At 46.0% G+C, this 15,114-nt stretch overlaps 1 protein-coding gene across 14 annotated transcripts in view; it reads right to left on the bottom strand.

Annotated features, from left to right (window-relative positions):
* The window catches only part of KIF1B (kinesin family member 1B), a 1,289,105-nt gene that overhangs the window by 702,764 nt on the left and 571,227 nt on the right, over window positions 1-15,114 (bottom strand). For all 14 annotated transcript variants that reach the window (XM_069241187.1, XM_069241189.1, XM_069241193.1 and 11 more), the window contains one exon: window positions 2,119-2,212. In XM_069241187.1, the coding sequence (XP_069097288.1) occupies window positions 2,119-2,212 (94 nt within the window). The remainder of the gene's footprint in view (window positions 1-2,118; window positions 2,213-15,114) is intronic.

The following is a 15,114-nucleotide window of genomic DNA, read 5'->3' as shown; positions in this document are numbered from 1 at the left end:
TATTTTCTCTGCCCCTGAACACTGAATATTTACATCATTTCTCATTGCAAGACTTGTATCCTTCCACTACTGAAAGAAGGGGCTGACATTCTTTTTAGTTCTCCTTCAGAACCCCATTACAGTGTACCTGTTTCCCTGGTCTCTCACCACTGTCCACGCGTAACACCCCCGATTGCTCATTGCTCCCCCACCCCTTATCAGACTTTTGCATTGAAGACTCTTGTGGTTACTTGACAAAAACACTGTTACACCACATGTTATGAACATCATATAATAGATGTGACTGGAGGAGTGGTGGAAAAATCTGACACAACATTTAAATTAGCACCATGGACACAGCAGCGTATAAAAGAAAGGGTTTCACTAAAGTTTATTTTCATGGACCCTTTCTAGTTTCTACAGCGGACAGATTTTCAAAGCCTTGAGAATTTTAAACCACTCTTGGTTTCAAGGATTTTTCTGGCTGTATAATGTGCTCTCACCATTGTAGTTGTCTGTTTGTGCTTTACTTGATTACAACCTTTTCTGGCTCCACAAGTAGGAGCAGCACTATTGGGAGTTGTCGAAGAAAGTGAGTACACCTGTTCCTGAAACCTAATGTTAATTTCACCCCTTAGATGCAGAGTCTAATGGAGTAGAAGCTGGTAGCACTTCATCTACTCAATCAATACTAGTGATCCTTCTGCACGCCATTTTGCTTTCTTCCAGGTGATCAAGAACATGTTCTTCTGACTAGCTTTTCTCTAGGGATTCTGAACCCCTGTGGCCATGCAACAGTTCTCACCCTTAACTGCCATCTCATGTTCCAGCCATTCATTTTCTTCACTACCGAGCTACAATGAGGTGCTCCTGAAACCACAAGGTTTTCCTTCTTGGTTGTGTACCTTATCTAGTCTCCTCTTTATGACATTAAGGTTTGTGCACTTTCCTTATGGATGTTTTTTTGACGAGACTCAGGATATCCAAGTAGGTCATCTGTGCCTAATCATATGCTCTGGTGCTACTGGATCATGGGTCGGGCTCCCTAGGAAGCACCTCTGCTACTGGAGTTGCTGTTTCTGCTCCTGTAGGCTTCTCATCCAGCTAGAAACTTTGATCAGTAAGCGAAGGGCCCTGAGTGGAGGTATGAATGTTTTTTTATGTAGTTAATGTGTATTTTGTGGAGGTAAGTGTATCACAATTTGACAGTATTTCCTTGAGCTGCTTGTTTTGCATAAGAGATACATAAAGTCTGTATCTAGCTGCACATTCTCCAATACTCCTGTTCATGTACTCACAGCATTATGACATTTTGTTTGCTGATGATGAAAGAGTGATGTGAATGGTTATCAAATGTTTCACAAGGTACTCGCTAAAAATATTTTTATCACTACTATTCAGAAGATCTTCTCTACAAATATGCAACTCAAATATGAATACATTAAATGTACAATGTCATTGTTTCAACTCTATTGAGACCGATCCAAATTCACCTTTCTGCATTTCTATCACTAATGCTTGTGTGATCTTCATCACAGGCCTAACAGCACACACTCACTCTTGACATTCTTTTACAAATAATCACAGATTAAAAATGGTGGGAGAAGTTGTGAGGCAGATAGATCCTTCATCATGCTGCTCCTGAGTATGCCAATGCTGTCAGCAGCTTGCAAGATTCTGCTATTGAGATTCGGTGTGGGAATTCAATTCCCTTAGGTGCCAGGGGCAGAATTTATAGACTATGCAATGTGAGATATTATGTGGTATACTCCCCATGAGTAGAAGGATCAATTGCACCTGGAAGGTCTTGGACGGTGTATGTATGCTGGTTGTTCAGCCATCACAGAAGTTCACTAGAGGCAACCTTTCCCTTGAAGGCAATGTAACTAATACAGGGATGTTTTGGTGGCTACTTGCCTCAGAGGTCTCTTCTTTCCCAGTTGATGCTGAAGGATCTCTTCAATATATTCATCTAATATTTATCTATTTATCTACTGGTCAGCCGTTCATGCTCCAAAAATATTAACAGGTGGCAATTTTGGATTTGTCTACGAGAACAGCCAACATAGCTAGATTTTAGAGTAAAATCAGTCTGACACAGCAACACACAAAACATTTCACTTTCAGTCTATCCCCTACCTTCCTCTTCTTCTTCTTCCTCCTCTGTGGTCTCGGCAACCAGTGATCTTGTCTCCACTTGTTTCTGCAGAGCCTGCAATTTGCTTTCATAGTCCTGAAGGAAAAGAGACAAGATTCCGTGTGTAGAAAGCACATAACAGTAAACATTTTTTCTTTTAAATGACAAAGGACTTAGTGGAGGTCGCAGATGACGGCAATCAGGGTACAGCTTGAAGAGAGGAGGTTGTGGCAGAGAGACCAAGTTCCACAAGAATTAACAAACCTTCTCAGAGCACTACGAGCAATATAGACCCAAAGGAATAGGGCGAGAAAGAGACCAATGCAGAAACAATACTACCAAGGAATAGAACGTGGAAACATCCCAAGGACAGCGAGTTCATTAGGAATGGGCAGGTGAGGAAAGCTGCAATCTGGGACCACTAGAAGAGGAGCAGTGTCATGGATGAAGGTGGAAGGAAGACTTCCAGGGCCCAAGCAGTGTGTGACATTGCATCAGACTAAATAGGAGGAAAACTGGAAGGAGCCAAGAAGGAGGTATTCTGTACGAGGAAAGAAAATACAGGAATGAGGAAGGAGACTGTCAGGCAAGAGAGAAACCTCAGGGACCAAGGAAGAGGAGCACAACCATTAGATGGATGAACACTACCAGTTACTAATAAAAAAAAAGGAAGACTAGTAGGGACAAAAGTGTGTAAAAGATGAAGTCATACACTAGTGCTATGGATCAAGAAAGGGGTGGGAGAACAAAGAAAATATCAAAGGAGGGAGGAATTAACACTGCCAACAATTAAGCAATGTTACAGGCCTGTTGTCATGAGAAAGCCAGGTTGAAGGACACTACCAGATGCCTTGCAGATGTGTAAGAACACAAGTAAGGAAATTAGGTGTGGTCTAGGAGTTGAGGGAAGAAGTCACAACCAGAGACCAATGGAGATGAACAAGAAACAATAGTCAGAGTGTGAGAGACCATGGGAGGAGAGGGAAGACAATTGCAAACAAAGTGGTAAAGAGGGCAATAGTAAAAAAGGAAGGGCTGAATGCACACTTCTAGAACCAAGGGAAGGTCACAGTACTATGGACTGTTGCATTCCTAGCCCTAAGTTACTTTCGTCCAGTACAACAAGGCCCAAAACCCAGAGCACGCTTTGTCTAATAGTGGATCAATGATACAAAGGGGCACCGCAAACCATGCATGGGCCTGGACGATGCACTTAGCTGCTAGTTGCCAGCTTCCATCGCCTGGTTTAGATCTGGTCTCTGCTCATACACCAGCCTAAACAAAGAGAGAGCTGGACAGTGGGTCATCTGGTGAAAGAGGCAGATGGGAGTTATACAAGTCATTAACGAGTGATTTTTACAACAGACCTGCCTCCTTCGATGCACAAGGGACGTTTTTATAGTATCAAAAATCCTCACAAGTGAGGAAACTGTTAAGAGACCTAGTCAATAATGACTGAATTTGGAAGAGCTTGACCAAACTCAACCAAGGCTCCAAATCCAAAACGACACAGGGAAAATACAAACCATCCCTCCGCTCAAGTTCAAGAGAAAACTGGCTTTTCATGAGACTGAAATGCAACCAAAGGCCAAGGTGGTTAGAGAAAAGTCACCACCCCCACATTTCTCACCACAAACGTCCCCACTTCAATCACCACAACTATCACCAGTGGGGACACCAATGGCACAGTCACCCACACATACTGGGATGACGCAGGACGATGCAGACCCCTGGGATCTATACGACACATCAGTTTCGGACAACAGTCCAGAGTGTTATCCTACAAAACCTTCACCTCCAGAGGATAGCACGTCCTACACGCAGGTACTGGCCAGAGCAGCAACAGTTCACAATGCATTCAGAACCAGTGGAGGATGACATTCTATTTAACACTCTGGCATCCACGCATGCTTCGTACCAAAGCCTGCCAATGCTACCGGGCATGCTTAAACATGAGGAAACTGTTAAGAGACCTAGTCAATAATGTTACTCGTCATAGGTTGATAGTCAAAAATATTGCCATAGAATAACAGAACCAGGCATCCAATCTAAAATAAATGTTACCCAGGTAATGCTAACAGAAGGAGGGTAGGCTAATCCAGGTGGCTGTCTTACAATAACATCTAGTGGAATATGGTCAAGAAAGAAACAGATGCTGCTTTGGCTCTTTGGGGATGCATTTCAATATCACCTGAATGAAAAGCATGAATGATGCCAAATACTGTGCAATACAAGAGAGAACATACCAGTCAATAAATAGAAGCCTGTTTGCCTGAAGAACAAGTTACTTACCTTCAGTAATGTTCTTTCTGATGAATACAGATCCACCAAGATTCCTCATCTTAAACACTTTCTAATCCTCAGACTAAGAGCGGAAAGTTTATATCCATTCTACATTACAGACACCAGTTGGCAATGTTTTGATGTAGTTGCTGGTGCAGGCCCCCCAATCCCTACCAACCCTGTCAAAAGCCTAAGTAATGGAACAGGGAAGGTTGTCATAAGAACAAGTTACTTAACTTTGGTAACGCCTTTTCAGGTACAGATGCTATCTAACTGCAGACTCCTCACCTTTTGAATACCTTCAGACATCAGTCTGGACCCAGAAACCTTTGTATAGCAATGTCTTCCAGTACTGACAGGTGGCGTTGTACAACGTCATAGTTCTGCATGAGAAATCTTGTGTGGCTGTGACGTTGCCTTCCCTACATATACATCACATGCTTGTGGTGGCATCAGTTTCTTTCTATCCTCCGCCTGTACCAAGAGGTGTGGATCCTTAAGAAACCCAATTTCAATGCACATGTTAATTATACATTTTGTGTTTGTGCAGATATCCAGAATAGTAAATGTTTATCCACATAACTTCTCCATGAGTCACTTCCACAGAATGGGGAGGTAGAAGGGCAGGAGAGGAATCTGTGGTTTGATAGAGTCTCTAACAGAAAAAGTATTACTTAATGGTAAGTAACTTGTTCTTCTGATAGAGACAGACTTGTAACTGCAGATTCTTATCTTTCTGAATAGAAACCAAAGCAATATTGCCCATGTGGTGGGAATGTGGACTACCTCAAACTAAGAAATCTTGCAGGACCAAGCAAAAATAGCCTTCTCTCCTGATCTAACTACCCACACAATGCTTGGTGAACGTGTGCAAAGATGCCCATGTTGCATCATGACATAAATCTAGCACTAGTACACGCCTAGCCAAAACTGCAGAAGCAGCCTTTGCCCTTGTTGAATGTGAATGCAGCCTCTCTATAGGTTGTTTTCTGGCCACACTATAACAGATCTTAATGCATAACACAATCCACCTAGAAATTGTTCTTTTTTGTACTGTCTTCAACTTCTTTGCTCTGGTGAAAATGACAAAAAGTTTTCATCCTGTTGAAATTCTCTAGTTCTCTCCAATAAAAACTGAGAGCCCTCTTGGGATCAAGACAGTGAAACCATTCCTCCTCCTTTGTAGGATGAGACGGTGCATGAAAATATGATACACATGAAGGGGTGAAGGAAGCAATGCCGCTGGTCTGAAAGACCAACTTATCTGGAAAAAAAACAAAAACATAATGACATAAGATGCTGATGACAAGGCCAGAAGTTCACTTACTCGCCGAGCAGACATAATGGTTTCAAGGAACACTGTTTTAAGAATCAACAAACACAACCAACCATGCATATGCTCAAAAGGCAAGCACATTAGATCAGGTAACACTAGAATTAAATTCTACTGGAGTATTAGAAAAGGAACAGAAGGAAATATGACAAGATCCCTTAAAAATGAATCACAAAAGGTGATTTAAATAAAGGACAGTTGTAGGAAATTCCCTCTTTTTTGCATGGTTACCCCCACTTTTTGCCTGTTCTCAGTATACTTAAGACTGTTTTCACCGGGGTACTGCTAACCAGGACCCTAGTCATTGTGCTCTCTCCTCTAAATTTGGTTGCCTTGGTACCCTTTACACACACAATTAGCATATTGGTGTACTCCTGAAAGTCCCTAGTATATGGTACTTAGGTACCCAGGGGCATTGGTACACCATGTGTTCCCCATGGGCTGCTGCATATATTATGCCACCCTTGAGAGCCCATGCAAACTGTCTCTGAGGGCCTGCTATTTGAAGCCTGCGTGAAAAGGTGCATGCATCCTTTCACTGCTGGTCACTACACCAGGTCACTGTAAGTCACCCATATGGTAGACTCTTCCAGCCCTAAGGGCAGGATTCAGGTCCCCATGTGGGCAACCCTAGCAGAGGTGCTCCTACAAACTCCAGTTACAATTCCCTGGACTTTGTAAGAACTGGGAAGCCATTATAGCTATGTACTGGCCATAGGTCTCTACCTATGGCCCAGCTACATAATGTTAACTCTGAACCTAGGCATGTTTGGTATCAAGCATGTCGAAATCCTACCCTAATACTGGCATGATTCCATGCACTCTTGGGGATCCTTAAAGGCCCCCCCCAGCATTACTCCTACCAGTCTTGAAGGGTCTGAGAGCAACCCATGCCTCCTCGGTCCCTCAGACAGGCTTCTGCCCTCCTGCTACTTGGCCAGCTCAAGCAGGGGAAGGCAAAACAAAGGATTTCCTGTGTGAGAGGGATGCAACCTCCTCTACCTTGGAAACAGGTTTTAAAAGGCTGGGGGGGTAGCCTCCCCACACCACCAGCTCGCTATGAAGGACACATCTGGTGCCTTCCTTGCATAATCTGGTTTGCACCAATCCAGGGACCCAAAGTCCCTGCTCTGGTGCGAAATTACACAAAGGAAAGGGGAGTGACCACTCCCCTGTCCATCACCACCCCAGAGATGGGGCCCAGAGCTCCTCCAGGTGGCCACTTCATTCAGTCATCTTGAAACCAAGACAGGCGGAGGCCCCTGGGAGCATCGGAGTGGTAAGGTTATGCAGATGACGTCAGTGACCCCCTCTGATAGGTGGTTACCTTGGAAAGTGACAAAGACACTTTTTTGGGGCTATTAAGCACTCCCTTGCGGGTGGGTGCCCAGATTCAGTCTTCAAGACTTCACCAGGACTCCTCTGCAACAACCTCTTCTGCTCCTGGCCGCAGAAACCGCTGTTGGACTCCACAGGGGCCGAGTAAGACTGCAATACCGAGATGACCTGTCCTTGCACCATTGTCTCTGCGGCTCCTGTCAGCACTTTGCAACATTTCCACAGCTGTGCATCCTCTGGGGACGGCAAGATTTCAGCTGCAATAAAGAAGCAAGAAGGAATCTCTTTTGGAGTGAAGGAGTCACTCTCTTGCATCTGCAGGCACCTAAGGCAACAATGTCCGGCTGCTGAGATCTGCTGTGTTCTGGACTTTGCAAAGATTCTCCCCACACAGGTGGTTCCGAGGGGCCCTTTCTGCCTTCTGTCCAACTTGGGAGTCGGTTAGCCCTTGCCTCTTCCTCCAGGACGGAATCCCTGTGCCCCATTACCAATGCCTGCAACCATGTCTTGCTGACTCTTGCTCAGAAGGATCTTCAGGCTCCAAGTAACCCCATCTCCCATCACTGTACCTCAGCAATGACAGTCTCCTCTCTGCTGCTCCAGGTGTATTGCCTAGGCCTAACTGCAACTTACTGTGCCTGCTTAAAGTGGGTAGCTCGTGGGGCTCCGTCTGCTGGCTCGCCTATCTTCTCTCCAAGGGTCGAGTTCGCAGGACCTTGCTGGTCTTCTTAAGCTCTGCAAATCTCCAACAGCTGCAGTTGTATTTGCTTGTGCTTGTTGGTGGTGGTCCTCCTGAGCACTGACCCGTCTGCAATCCGGCGACCGTCAAGGAACAGCTCCTAGGTGACATCAGGGACTCGCTGCAGCTCCTGGACTTCACAGATGGCCTTCATCCATCACTGTCGACTCAGATGTTCACCCACAGAAGGGTGGGCATTGCCTCCTGCCCCACCTAGACCAGACTCTGTCCCCTTCTTTTACAGGTCCTCTTCATCCAGAATCAAACTTGGGTTCCACCAGCCTGGTCCTTTTCTTGCACTGTTCCAATTCCAAGTCCCTATGTTAGTCTATGGTACACCCAGGTAACTTACCTCTGCTCTCCTAGTCACTGGGGGTTTTCTAGATACTTACCTCTTGGGGTTTCATACTCTTCCAGCCCTTGACTAACTACTCTGTATCCTCTGGTGGGGGACCCATTCTCGCATTCCATTATTTTAGTATATCGTTTGGTACCTTGATAGGGCCTTTGCTATTTCTTGCTATTTCTAATGTGGTAATGCTCATTCCTAGTACTTACCTCCAGAAATGGAGGATTGCCTATAGTATCTTAGTTCAGTGATTTTGTAATAAAGTACCTCTATATGTTCAACACTGTGTAGTTTCTTTCAGGTGTGATAAATCACTGTATCACTACTGTGGTATTGCAAGTGCTTCACACTCTTCCTAGATAAGTCTTGGCTACTCACCACAGCTACAACTAGAGAGTCCTGGCTTCCTAGACACTGTAAAACATACTAATAGGGGGTTGCCTGGATCTGCTATAAGGTGCCAACACCATAGGTGTGCACCACACACCAGGCCAGCCTCCTACAACAGTTAATCCTGTAAACGTAAGAGCAGAAATGGCTGCTAAATAACTTAACTGTAGCTGCAGCCAGATCTTGCTCAGCTAATGGTAACCGGAACAAAAGAATATCAGAAAGGTAAGCTTGCAAGGACTGGATCTGACATGAGGCATACCCTACCACAAACTTCTTTCAACGTCCATCATAAACAGCCTTTGTAAATGGGAGCCTGGATGCCAGGATTACATTAACAACTTCTGGAGGAAGATCATGTTAACAACTGCCTCCGCTCAACCCCCATAAATGGAGGTTAACCCTTTCGGGTGCTGGTGCAGAACTCGACCCTGAAACTTCAAGAGGAGGTCCTCCCTCAGAGGCAGCCTAATCAGTGGACTGACGCTCATGGCCAGAAGTTCTGGATACCACCCATTCCTCTCCCAGTCTGGAGCCACTAGGATGACTTGGGTCCGGTCTCTCTTGATCTCCTGGAACACTCTGGGCAGGAAAAATAGTGGTAGATAGGCATACAGGAGTCCCCAGTCCCAATGAAGGTATTCCTAGAGATGATTGCCTTGGGTACTCAAGTGTGCAAAATGAGCGATGTTGCATGTTCTCTGCGGTGGTGAATAGATCGAGCCGGGTTCACCCCATTGTTGGGAAGACACCTCAGATGCCATTTGTAATCTGCTAGGTATTGCTGGCTGACTTGGCTTGCTCTGAGGTTTAAAGATCCTCGCAGGAGTTGGGTGATCAAAGATATACCCTGATCACTCAGTCACTCCTAAAGACGAAGAGCTTCCAGACACAGAACCCACATCACACTGTTTGTGGTAATACCAAATGGTGGTCGTATTGTCCACGAGTACCTGAACTTGTTGCCCTCTGATTCTTTGAAGAAAAGCTTTTAAGGCCAATCAGACTGCCCGAAGCTCCAACAAATGTATTTGAAGATGAGCTTCTGTCAGAAACAAGAGTCCTCTAATCTCCATGTCCGCCAGATGAACTCCCCAACCAGCAAAGACATCTATCACAAAGGTCGTTCTGGGTGGGGCAATGAGAGGGGTCTGCTGTTGGTCTAACTGCAGTCTAGTAACCACCACTGGAGGTTTTCTGCAGTCTCTTCTGACACCTGGACGAAATCTGATAGATGTCCTTGATTTTGAGCCCACTGAGACTTCTAATTATACTGCAGAGCCCCCTTATGCCACCTGGCATCGTCCACAAGCAAACTGCAGGAAACCTAGAGGCCCAAAACCCTCAGAGCCACTATCACCAAGTTACAGCCTGAAACACTGGGATCATATCCTTAATATTCTGAACTCGATGAGGTGGAGGTACAGCTCAAAACAAAAGTGTATCCAGTGTAACTACAACAAAAGGGAGTTGTTGCAAAGGAGTCAAGTGTGACTTTGGCACACTGATGGTAAAACCCACAGACAGAAATAGGGCGGCTGATGTCAGAAGATGGATGGCAAGTGTCTGATGAGAGTTGGCTTTTAACAGCCAGTCGACAAGGTACGGGAAGACTGCCATTTCCATCCTCCGTAAATATGCCGCAATCTTCGCCATTACCTATGTGAACACCTGTGGTGCACTGGTCAGTCCTAAAGGGAGTACAGAGAACTGAAAATGCTCCTCCTGTTCCACCTAAAAACAGAGATAATGTCTGAGACTGCAGTATGGGAATGGGAAAATATGCATTTTGCAGATCCAATACTGCCATCCAGTCTCCTCCATCCAGGGCAGATAGAACTTGGGCCAATGTGAGCATTTTGAACTTGTTCTTCCTCAAAATAATTTCAGCAGTCGAAAATCTAAGATGGGGCAAAGGCCCCTGTCCTTTTTTGGTATTAGAAAATGACAGGAGTAACAATCAGTACCTACTTCTGAAAGTGGTACTCTCCCTCTATTGCCCCGTTCGTCAACAGAGCCTGAACTTCTGTCTGAAGAATTGACAAATGGTCCACCAAAAGAAATTGTGGTGGTTAACTGTTCAGAGGGAATATTTAAAAAGGTAGGGAGTAACCTTGTGCCGCATTCTGAAGCACCACTGGTCTGAAGTTATGGTCCTCCAGGTAGAAAAGTAGTAAGTGACATGACCCCCAACTGGCCAATCGTGAGGCATCAAGGTCAACCTAGAGAGGCTTTTGAAATTGGTGCAGTAGGGGAGCTGTAGTTTGAGCAGACCATTGCGTTTGTGCAGCTTTAAGCTGTCTACCAGCTTCTTGACCATGACCCTATAAATACCTGCTTGGATTGCTGCACTGCTGGTATGTACCTCTGAAGGTACCCTCTACTAAAATCCAGAAAGGGGAGCTGTTGTTGTGACAATTGACACCAGATGAGCCAACCCTAAAGAATGTGCAGCTGCTTTGCTCTCCTTAAATCTCTCAAGGGCAGTATCTGCTTTCTCCCCAAACAATTGTATGCCATCAAATGGCATATCTATCAAAGAATGCTGGACACCTGTTGAAAAACCAGTTGAACGGATCTAAGTATGCCTACTTACCACACTGGTCCCCAAGACTGTATGCAAATAATCGTTCTATAGAAATTGTGCAGCATCCTTCCCACTCAAAACCAAAGTTTGTAAAATATTCTGAGTATCCTCTGGTATTGCTGGCAAAACATCAGAAACTCTATCCCACAACACGTGAGAATATCTTCCCAACAGACAGGAAGTATTTACGGAATGTAAGGCCAAACTTGTTAAAGAAAAAAATCTTCTTTGCATATGCTTCCTGTAGGAAGTTGGCTCTGTATAAACTATGACAAAGTAAGAGATCGTGTGCACAGAGCCCAAGGGTTCCCCTTAGAGGTAAGATGGTGGCAAAATTAGATAATTCCAATGGTCTATTTTGTGGTAGTGTGGTCGAGCAGTAGGCTTATCAGAGAGTAGTGATAAGCATTTGTTGTTCACACACAGGCAATAAATGAGGAACACACACTCAAAGCCTTAACTCCAGGCCAATAGTTTTATATAGAAAAATATATTTTCTTAATTTATTTTTAGAACCACAGGTTCAAGATTTGAAGTAAATACACAAAATGCAAGGTACTCCACAAAGGTAAGTTAGGAACTTTGAATCAGAGCAATAACTTACACAGTTTTTGATAATGGCAATAAGGTATTTTAAAAGTGGACACTGTGCAAAAATCAACAGTTCCTGGGGGAGGTAAGTAAAGGTTAGATTGTGAGGTAAGTAAGACACTTACAAGTCTCGGTTCCTGGGCATAGGCAGCCCACCGTTGGGGGTTCAAGGCAACCCCAAAGATACCACACCAGCAGCTCAGGTCCGGTCAGGTGCAGAGGTCAAAGAGGTGCCCAAAACACATAGACGCCTATGGAGAACAGGGGTGCTCTGGTTCCAGTCTGCCAGCAAGTAAGTACCCGTGTCCTCAGGGGGCAGACCAGGGGAGTTTTGTAGAGCACTGGGGGGGATACAAGTAGGCACACAAAACACACTCTCAGCGGCACAGGGGCGGCCGGGTGTAGTGTGCAAAGCAGGCGTCGGGGTTTGTATTGGTTTCAATGGAGGGACCCGGGGGCAGGCAGGCACCGTGGTGGTGGGGCGCTTCTCGGGACAGCCACCACCTGGGCTAGGCAGAGGGTCGCCTGCGGGTCACTCCTGCAGTGAAGTTCGGTTCCTTCTGGTCCTGGGGGCTGCGGTCCAGGTGTTGGGTCCCTTTGTTACAGGCAGTCGCGGTCAGGGGGAGCCTCTGGATTCTCTCTGCAGGCGTCGCTGTGGGGATTCAAGGGGGTCGTCTCGGGCTACTCAAGGGGTCGCACTCGCCGGGGAATCCTCCCTGTGATGTTGGTTCTCTGGATCTCAAGCCAGGGGTGTCGGGTGCAGAGTGGGAAGTCTCACGCTTCCGGCGGGAAGAGTGAGTTCTTTAAAAGTTGCTTCTTTGTTCCAAAGATGTTGCTGTTGTTGAGCAGAGCCGCTGCTCACAGGAGTTTCTTGGTCCTGCGGGTTAGGGCAGTCCTCTGAGGCTTCAGAGGTCGCTGGTCCCTGTTGGATGTGTCACTGGTTGCAGGATTTCAACTCTGGGGACAGGCCGGTAGGGCTGGGGCCAAAGCAGTTGTTGTTGTCCGTCGTCTCTGCAGGCTTGTAGATCAGCAGTCCTTCTTTGTAGTTCAGGTTGCAGGAATCTGAATTCCTGGGTTCTAGGGTGCCCCTCACTACTAGATTTAGGGGTATATTTAGGTCTGGGAGGCTACTGCCCTGGAGGGTGGCTACACCCTCTTTGTGCCTCCTGTGGGGAGAGGGGCACATCCCTAATCCTATTGGGGGAATCCTCCAAAACTAAGATGGAGGATTCCTAAAGGAATTGGTCACCTCCGCTCAGGGCACCTTAGGGGCTGTCCTGACTGGTGGGTGACTCCTCCTTGTTCTCCTAATTATCTCTTCCAGCCTTGCCCCCAAAAGTGGGGGCAGTGAACGGAGGGGTGGGTATCTCCACTACCTGGGATGCCCTGGGGTGCTGTAACAAAGGGGGTGAGCATTTGAGGTACACCGAAAGGTGTTACAGTTCCTGCAGGGGGAGGTGTGAAGCACATCCACCCAGTGCAGGCTTTGTTCCTGGCCACAGAGTGACAAAGGCACTCTCTCCATGTGGCAACCAAATCGTCTGGTTGTGGCAGGCTGGCAGAAACTGGTCAGCCCCACACTAGAAGTCGGATTGGTATTCAGGGGACATCTCTAAGATGCCCTCTGGGTGCATGCTACAATGAATTGCACACTGGCATCAGTGTGCATTTATTGTGCTGAGAAGTTTGATACCAAACTTCCCAGATTTCAGTGTAGCCATTATGGAACTGTGGAGTTCGTGTTTGACAAACTCCCAGACCATATACTCTTATGGCTACCCTGCACTTACAATGTTTAAGGTTTTGCTTAGACACTGTAGGGGCATAGTGCTCATGCACATATGCCCTCACCTGTGGTATAGTGCACCCTGCCTTAGGCCTGTAAGGCCTGCTAGAGGGGTGACTTACCTATGCCACAGGCAGTGTGAGGTTGGCATGGCACTCTGAGGGGAGTGCCATGTCGACTTAGTTTTTTTCTCCCCACCAGCACACACAAGCTAGGAGGCAGTGTGTATGTGCTGAGTGAGGGGTCCCCAGCGTGGACCAAGACATGCTGCAGCCCTTAGAGACATTCCCTGGCATCAGGGCCTTTGGTACCAGGGGTACCAATTACAAGGGACTTATCTGAGTGACAAGGTTGTGCCAATTGTGGAAACAAATTTACAGTTTAGGGAAATAACACTGGTGCTGGGGCCTGGTTAGCAGAAACTTAGCATCAGCAAAGACAAAATGTTAGGGGGTAACCATGCCAAGGAGGCATTTCCTTGCACTTCCATCTTCTTTGATTTCCTACGAGGTACAGTGGATGGATAAGCATTTGGGTTAGTACGACTTGAAGAAGCCTGTACTAATAAACTCTCCAGAGTTGGATGCTGAAGGAGAAAATCTGGATCTCCTTGGGCTAGTTGGAGCCTCCTCTCAATCTGCCTGCTTACTGGAGGGAAAGATCCAGCTTAGCCTAATTGCTCATCAAAACATCTGTTATAGCATCATTAAATGGCATAAACGGCTGTAAAGGCTCCCGTGAAGCTTGTGATAGATCCAAAATTTCAGTCAATGAAGTAGTGTTATCTTCTTGTGTAGGTAAAACTAAATGATGAGGCCTCCTCAGTAGCCACAGGGGATGATTAACCTACATCAAGAGAAGTATCAAGACCGCTAGGGTCTTGTAAATCCTGAAGAATATCATCTTGAGGGCATTCTGCATCAAAATGATACTCTCCTTGTGAAAGACTGGGTTCTGACCTAGCATACGCCATAGCTGAAGGCAACTGACCTTTTGAATATGACAAAAACAATCAGATCCACCATTGGCGTCAGTGACCTCAGACAAGGAATTGGTGGCGTCCAGCAGCGCTGATGAGAATGAGGCTGTAGGATCCACAACCATTAACCTCGTCATCCTCAAATCTGCAACAAGAGGCACAGTGGCACTGAGGACAGATCCATTGACATCTGACCAATCAGAGGCCTCCTTGGATCTGCGGAGCCAGAAGGCGTACCAACAGGATCTGGTCTTACACCAAATATCAAGTCCATAGCTTTCTTAAGCTGTTGGATCTGATCTGGTGTTGCTAACTTATTTTCTGGGATTCAAAAAGGAAAAGATGTTGTAGGAGGATCCTTTGAAGCAGGATCTGTAGCTCAAATACATCTTAGAATAAAAGGCCCCGGTACCTCATGCGATTCTGAATGGCAGGAAGGATGCAAGGAGGGAGACTCATGCTTCGATTTCTTCTGCTTTTTTATGGATCTTCTGTGACTTACGTTTCTTCAACAAAGGCCTATCTTTCGAATGACCTCTGGATAGAGAACGAGACCGGCCTCTTGATCTTGACCGAGATCAACAAGCTATGGACAACGAATGAGACCTAGTCTTCAACATTCT

The sequence above is a fragment of the Pleurodeles waltl genome, chromosome 6 (assembly GCF_031143425.1).
Source record: "Pleurodeles waltl isolate 20211129_DDA chromosome 6, aPleWal1.hap1.20221129, whole genome shotgun sequence".
NCBI lineage: Eukaryota > Metazoa > Chordata > Amphibia > Caudata > Salamandridae > Pleurodeles > Pleurodeles waltl.
The sequence above is the reverse complement of the archived record's forward strand: the minus strand, read 5'-3'. Positions and strand labels throughout refer to the sequence as shown.